This window comes from Trichinella spiralis (genome assembly GCF_000181795.1).
Source record: "Trichinella spiralis strain ISS 195 chromosome Unknown Scfld2, whole genome shotgun sequence".
NCBI lineage: Eukaryota > Metazoa > Nematoda > Enoplea > Trichinellida > Trichinellidae > Trichinella > Trichinella spiralis.
In genome coordinates, this window is record NW_003526941.1 from 5346659 (window position 1) to 5354568 (window position 7910).

The following is a 7910-nucleotide window of genomic DNA, read 5'->3' on the forward strand; positions in this document are numbered from 1 at the left end:
GTTCATTTTGGTCCGTTTTGATTGATTTGTTTAATTATTTATTTAAATTGTCGCCTTCTTTTAGCACGTTCCAAGCGGTACGCCAAACGCACCAAATGCCGATCGTGCCACCGAAACATGGTTCCAAATCAGAGGCCAATCTATCCGACGGGCAAATCAATACCAAGTACCAACTCGTATTCCCTGCACTTTATTCTGATGTCAAGCCTGTAATTTTACCAAGTGAGTTATAATATATATATATATATATATTTGGGTGTGGGTGTTCATAAACTAGATGATTTTGGAAAAAATTAATTGTTGTTTGTTTCAGGCGACGACGCTGATCCAAGAATGGCGTTTCCGGTGAAAGATGGCGTGATTTTGCAACCCTTTCGCCTGGAACACAACATTCCTGTTTCACAAATTTGTTTTTTCATTGCACCGGAGCAGTTTGGTTTGCTCTGCTCAGAGTAAGTCAGTTAACGAATATAGACAAATTCTTTTGAAAAAATAATAAATTGTCCAATTTCTGATGTTGTATTATTGAATGATGATATCTATTGTTGTTGATTTGTTTTTAGCCCAGATTTGGATATTCAATTGAAATGCTTTCACGCTGATGACCGGCTGATGTACAACAACTGGCCACACAATGCCAACGTGCAGATTGTTGTTAACAATACTCCTGTTGTGGTTCGCCACATAGATCGTCCATTGTACGTCAAAACTCTTTGCCAACCCAACAAAAATACCTTGCAAATTGCCGTTCAGCAGTGCTGTTGTGTATGGGATTTTGTTTTTTATAAAATTTGCACTGCACAATATATATATATACGTACAATCTTATTATATATGCATTGTTGTTGTTGTTGTACTTTTTCAGTCGCATCTGTTCATGCTGAGTTTGACAAGCAGACCACCAGTTGAACGCGTGTTGAGCAACTTGGTTCGTCGCAAGCTACTATCGGTTGACAATGCCATTGACAAAAGTAAGCGATAATTATTATTGTTAATGTAATTTATGTTCATTTTATTCTTAATATGTGTTTTGTTAATTTTGAGTTTGTATTTTTTTTTTCCTTATTTGCATTTTATTTTATTTGTGTTTGTTTTTATGTAACACATCATACTTTTTTATGCTTTTGAACCTTGAAGTCAAGCTAATATTTGTTTGTTGATAGATAAAATAGTTGTTTATTATGCTTATAATTTACATGGTTATATGGTGGAGAAGTTGTGACGGTTTAATTAATTTCAAAATTTGACTGAGCAGTACGGTGACGTAGTAGCGATGGGCAAAAAGCTTATCTCCATTTAATTAAATTCCATCTCCGCTTTTGGTTGTGTCCATTTTATTCATTATTATCAATAATTTATCTGTACACACCAATTTCTTGTTGTACGTATTTGTAATTTGATTTTTTTTAAGTCAAACGGTCATTCCAATTGGCCGAGATGGGCGACGGTCAGGTTGCTGACATTGATCGGATGTCAACCACGATCTCTTTGAAATGCCCAATCACTATGGGCAAGATAACGCTTCCGGCTCGATGTCAAGACTGCCGCCATATACAGGTGAATAAATTGAGGAGAATTATTTGTTGTTTAATTTTTAATTTTAATTGTTTTGTTTAGTGCTTTGATTTGAAAGCGTTTTTAATTCTTAACAAAGATCGTTTGCATTGGCAGTGTCCACTTTGCGGGTAAGTTTTTGCTTTTTAAAAAACCTTAGATGACTAACTAACTGTTTGTTCGTATTATATTAATGGATTTGAATATGTGTTATTTATTATTGGTTTGTTTAGGCGTCCAGCAATTCTTGACAATTTAGAAATTGACCAATATGTTTGGGGTATTTTGACCAATTTGGTAAAGTTTCCTGAAGTGGGCGAAGTTTTTATTGATTCAAATGCTTCGTGGAAAGCGCACGCTTCGATTGGCAGAGAGCAGCAGCAATCATGTAAATAACAACACTACGTTTTTTTGGATATTGCTACTAACATATAGCGTGCATAATAATAATAATAAGTTGTATTTGTAGAATGAAAATAATTTCTTTTCTCTAGTGTCTTTCTAGTCTTTTCTAATATTATTTTTTAATTAGATTTAGTGGGATGCAATCCTCCGAAACGGGCGAAAACTTCTGAAGCAAACTGCAGTACGGACCCATCCGTATGCAACTGGAACATGACTTCAGTCCGAAACTATGCATCAACGAGCAACAATAATAACCCTGTTGCCGCTACTGGTTTGCAAGTTCCTATTGAGCGGGTTCCGAATACCAGCATTTCTCAAATTATGGACATGAAAACGACAGTTCCACCGAATCATACTGTCAAGAAGCAGTCACAACAACAGCAGCAACAACAACAGCAGCAGCAGCAATTACAACAACAACAACAACAACAACAACAGTATCAATATTACGTAAGTTCAGTATTATTATTGTTTTGTCGTGAAATCCAAAGAAATTTACGTATTTAAATTTTTAGTTGAGTCCAGAGCAGCAACAGCAAATGATGCAGCAGCAGCAACAGCAAATGATGCATCAGCAGCAGCAGCAGCAGCAAATGATGCAACAGCAACAGCAACAACAGCACCACCACCACCAACAACAGCAACAACAACAACAAGCATTGATGAACAGTGTCGGTAGTGGTGGTAGTGCTGCTGGTGGTGGTCATCAGACAGGATCGATAGAGAATGGCAACAGCCGTTTGATTGCAGAGCCTTCAACGCCAAAGCAAATGTTAAAGTATGGCCCGCCAACACCGGCCACGCCCAGTGCGAATCCTCCTTCTGTTGGCGGTCCTCGCAGTGTCGGCAATCCACCGTCTGTGGAAGGAACTAGTGGCAATAGTGGTGGTGGTGGTGGTGGTAATAGTGGTTATGTGATGCAGCAGTGTTCAACGCAAGCAAATTTGCAGTTGAACATCGACGGTAATCCTACTGGTTAGTAGATTTTTTTTTCTCATTTTATATTGTTTTTATATGTGTAAAATTGACTTTTTATTTAATGCAGTAAATTTAAGCGTTATACTGCTGCTGATAATAATGATTAAACATGTTAATTTCTTTTTTTTCTCTCTTTCTACAATCAGGATCTGCGCCTTACACACCAGCCTCAGTCGGCAGTGCTGGCAGTCAACAAGGATCTCATTGTGTGAATGTAGCTTCGAATGAGATGTGCAACACGGAATTCAGCGATCTGACCTTCGACACCGCTGATCTCTTGCCCGGCGATGCCGCATCAGAAAATTTAGGAGTAAGAGATTTAAAAGATTATTTTTCTATTTTTGATCAATTTTGTATTTGATTTCAAAAATTTCAGAATTTTTTCGCCGACTCTACAATGCCAGATCCGGGTGAATTTATACAATATTTTGAAAGCACAAATTTTGGTGAATTCGGTTTGTCCACTGATCGGCTCGACGTTCCATTGTTCGATTTGGAAGATGGGAAACGGAAAAGCGTTGGCATACTGGACGACATTTCTTCCAACCCAAGCAAATTATTGCTCGACGATCGTAAAAAAACCGCTAATCCAAAGAAAACCCATTTGAAAGAGGAGAAGAAGCGGTCGATGGCCGGTGACGACGACGACGATCCATTAAAGGCGACCCTGCTCAGCTCAAGCGAAATGGACGACATTTTGTCCTTGCTTCAAAGCTGATGCTTTGAAATCGGGTCTTTTATTTTTTTTCACTGAATTTTATATGTACAGAAAAAAAATAGTACTCCACGTCTGGACGACTAAAAAATTATCATCAGCAACAACAATAATGTATGACAATCAGGCAACCAAAAAAAAAGAAAAAAAATAATGCTATATCACAAAAGTCACCCGTCGCCGTCGACACTCAGCGATCGTTATTCTGGCTTTGCATTAATCAATCTCTTCTAGCCGATACTCTCTTTCTCTCTCTCTTCATTTTATCGACTAGAGAGAATTATTTATGCCGACCATATTTTTATTATTTTTTCTTCATTTCATCGAAGTGGTGCAATGATGCACTTCACGTGCCTGGACAATAGTCCGTCCATTGAATAGCAAGTTTGGCGCCAAATTTTATTTATTTATTTATTTTATGAATTTCACTTTACATCTTTTATCCATTTTAAATGGAAAATATACATTGTTGACTTAACGGCGTCGTGTGTGATCAATCAATCGTCCTTCGATTGCTGCTTGTGTAAGAAGAAGTGTACAGCTCAGGCGGGCCTGTTTTGACCGTTTTTATTACTGTTTTATGCTGTTTTTCTATTTATTATTATTATCATTATTATTACTATTACTATTACTATTATTATCATGGTTTACTTGCACTTCTTTCGTATGAGTGCTATGTGCACTAAAATTTTTCTCCCCTCAACTCTCTTTTTTTCATTTTTTCCTAAAAATGCATATATACAGTTATCTTTTGGTTTCTTTTTTTTGCGCCGGTTAGCGTTGGCAAAGTACTGCTGTTCGTATCTTCTTTTATCATGGATACTTCTGCTGCTTAAACTCAATACAAACAACAACAGCTGCTGCTGCTTGCTATCTTGTGAAGCTGCACACAAGATACAAAGGTGCAGAACGAACAAACCAACGCGAAACTGTGGTGCTATACATTTTCTTTTTGTGTAGTCTTCCTTTTCAAAGTGAGAAATACTTAAAAGTTGGATTTTGCTCATTCAACGTTAATGATGAGTCTCTTTCTGAATGAACAATTTCATCAATAAAGCATATATATTATTTGTTTTTAGTTTTTCCCTTTGCCATGAAAATAAAGAGGAAACGAACAAAAACGTTTCCTGAAGTTTAATTCTTAACTCCATTCAGCTCAAGCATCCATTCATATTCATCATCATGGGGATAATGTTTGAAACGATAATAATAATAATAATAATGAACAGCATTTGCAAACGGTAAATGAAAACCAATATTCAATTCAACAAATTCAGAAACGACGCATTAATTAACACAAAAACAATTTATATGATGTTATGCATAAAAAAGTTTTTTCAAACTTGTTAGCATAACAAAAAAGTAGGCATACAACATACAACGACGGTAGGTGAATGAATTGAATGATTATAACATGTGTGTAAGTGACAACTGAAAATAAAAATGTAAATTTAATAAATATAACTGAATAGAAATTGCTTTTTTATTTATTTTATTCATACATGCATTTTATAATATTATTCAGCACATGCATCCTGAAAACTTTTCATACTGTAATAATATTAATTAATGGAGATTTTTTATTTAATCGCAGGTTCTTTCTATTTCTGCTGCGTTAATTCTTATTTATCTGTCACAAGTGGATGAATATAAATCATTATTTTTGTTGTTGTTGTTGTGGTGGTGTAATTATTAAAGGCAAACCTTTTCAATGCGGTAAGTATTGTCTATTTTATCTAGTTTATTGAAAAATTAGGCGCAAATAACGACAAAATTTGCATTTTTTATTGAAAAACATAATTTAAAATTGCCTAATCTTTGTCAGACGTTCAACATCGTTGTATAAATATGCACTGCTTGTTATCGATATGCAAGAAGAGTTTCGTCAATGTGCAGTGAAAATTGTTGATCAACTGAACAAGACGATTCAAATTTGTCGTCAAAACAACGTGCCAGTAATCTTTACCCAACATGGACATCGTCAGCCGTCTATTGATGCTGGTCAGCTTGTAGAGCAGTGGGGATCGGTTATTGAGTACGGTTCCAAAGAATGGCAAATGATGCCCGAAGTGAACCTCTTGCCTACTGATTATATAATTTCTGAAAAACGACGTTACGACGCTTTCTATGGAACTGTTCTCGGCGAGATGTTGCGCAAATTGAACGTACGTATAAAACAATTCATTATTGTTTGGTGTGTGTTTTGAAAAACGACTTTCAAATTTGCATTCATGTCACTTTCAACAACAACAACAACAACAACAATTTTAAATTGATATAATAATCAAATTTAGGTTAATACTTTGGCAATTTCCGGAGTGATGACAAATCTCTGTTGCGAAACCTACTACCAGAAGTGCGTTTGTACGTGACTTCCGGGTGTTCTTTTTAAGTGATGGAACGGCGACAGTTTCTGAAGAAATGCACAACGCTTCTTTGTTGAATATTTCTTACGGTTTTGCGACAGTATTAACGTGCGATGAATTTTGCGACATTATCCATAAATAAAAGCCTTCTTTAACGGCTTTTTGTATTTTTTGAAGTAAGAAATTGTAGATTTGAAAATGTCTTTTGCTTGAATTCTATGTTGGGATGCTTTTATTTAGAACGCAATAATATTATTTATTACTTACTGCAAGCTCAGACGGTGAAAAGGTTAAGCAATTTATCCAGTAGTAAAATCGAAACAAATCCACAAAACTGGTATATTTTCTTTTTATTTTTACTTTACATCAACAATTTTCAATGGGCATTTTCGTCAAGTGAATAGTTTTCCCAATACGCTTGGTACATTTTTGAAAACTATACAGCACAATAACTATAGTTAGCTGTTGTAATTTTAAGCCGAATTTTTGTTTTTTTATTTATTGAAAAAAATCAATTGTACTATACGAACTGCTGTTAATGGACGAACATGGCATATTTAATTCAATATTAAATGATCAAATACTAATTCATACTTTAATATCAGTTGTGTTCTACAGTAATTTGCTCGACAGTAGAAAATTTCAGTGGAAATAATTTTTCAGTAACTGTGAACGTTTTTCTGACAGTCTGAGTGTTGATCAACGATTTAATTTTATTCTTGAACTTCTTCAGATTGCCTTACTTTTTTTGTTTCAGAATCACTAAAGAAAATGTAAGCAGTGTGTGTTATTCGCTTTTTCTCCTTTCGAATAATTTTAATTTTATGCAAACAGTTTCTATTTTTATCAGTTGATTTTCATTTCAAGGTTGTTCACTTGTATGGTTTCAGTGTAGATTTGTAAGATTTAGTGTAGTATTTTTCAAAAACGAATTCAACGCTCTATTAATAAATTTATTCCGAAATCTTTCCGTTATTGAATTTGTTAAACGTAGACTTGCTTGAAGCAGTTGTTGCTTCCATTATGAAATGCTTTTTATTTTCATTTCTCCCTCTGTATTGTTCTGTTATTTTTTTTGAAAATTTAGAATGCGAAAATACTGTTGATAAAATATTGATATGTTTTGCTTAATTTCATCTTCAAGGAAATTATTAATTCTTTATAAATTGTCTTGCAATTAAAATTGGTTTATTTTTAACGTGCTACGTTTTTTGTTTTCCTTTGATACAGCTGTTGATGTATTGCTGTTTGGAATGCAGTTTTCATAAATGTCATATTTGACTGCATCATTTCTTAGCATGCTTTTATTTCAACTTGCTCAATGCTTTTTGTCACTGTTATGACGTTGTTTGTTCCTGTTTACTTTTGCATACTAATAAGAGCGTTATTGATCTCATTTTCCTTATAGAAATATATTTAATGTATTTTTTTTATTATTTACATTTATCATGTATGTAGAAGGTTAATAAGTGTGAAATTTTGAATAAAATAATTCTTTTCTATAACGTTAATGTTGAAATGTATGTGCGTATATTATAATAAGGTAAATGAATTCAGTTGGGAAATTTCACAATTTTTAGTTATTTGTTTGTTCTAACCATACATAGTTTCTAGTTTGTAGTTTGCTTTTGTTAATTGTAAAATTAATTATGCAAGCGAAATTTTTTTTTTATTTTATAACAGTGCCCCCCCCGTTTTTTTTGGGGGGGGGTAAAAACACCCCCCCCTTTTTTTTTCCAAAGTGCAAAAAAAAAATTTACACACGAAACGTTTAATAATAAAATCACTTTAGGAGCTTTCCCGGCAATAATTCAATGAAAAATGACCCATCCACCTTGAAATTCCTCCCCGACCACCTGGCTCACATCCCTGCTAATCTTTTCTTGAATAAT

The 7910-nt window shown here is 34.3% G+C and overlaps 2 protein-coding genes across 2 annotated transcripts; both read left to right on the forward strand.

Annotated features, from left to right (window-relative positions):
* Nucleotides 1-64: 64 nt before the first annotated feature.
* On the forward strand, nucleotides 65-3655 carry Tsp_05795 (putative MIZ/SP-RING zinc finger; the record flags this gene model as incomplete). Its single annotated transcript, XM_003380020.1, has 11 exons — nucleotides 65-176; nucleotides 314-452; nucleotides 564-777; nucleotides 866-971; nucleotides 1412-1557; nucleotides 1618-1685; nucleotides 1788-1834; nucleotides 2093-2409; nucleotides 2475-2934; nucleotides 3084-3247; nucleotides 3314-3655. Coding segments are annotated over 11 exons (2115 nt in total), but the record flags the coding sequence as incomplete, so codon positions are not given.
* A 1708-nt stretch (nucleotides 3656-5363) lies between these two features.
* Nucleotides 5364-6024, forward strand: Tsp_05794 (isochorismatase family protein). Its single transcript, XM_003380021.1, has 3 exons — nucleotides 5364-5368; nucleotides 5478-5817; nucleotides 5947-6024. The coding sequence occupies exons 1-3, from the start codon at nucleotides 5364-5366 to the stop codon at nucleotides 6022-6024; spliced, it is 423 nt and encodes a 140-aa protein (XP_003380069.1).
* Nucleotides 6025-7910: the final 1886 nt, after the last annotated feature.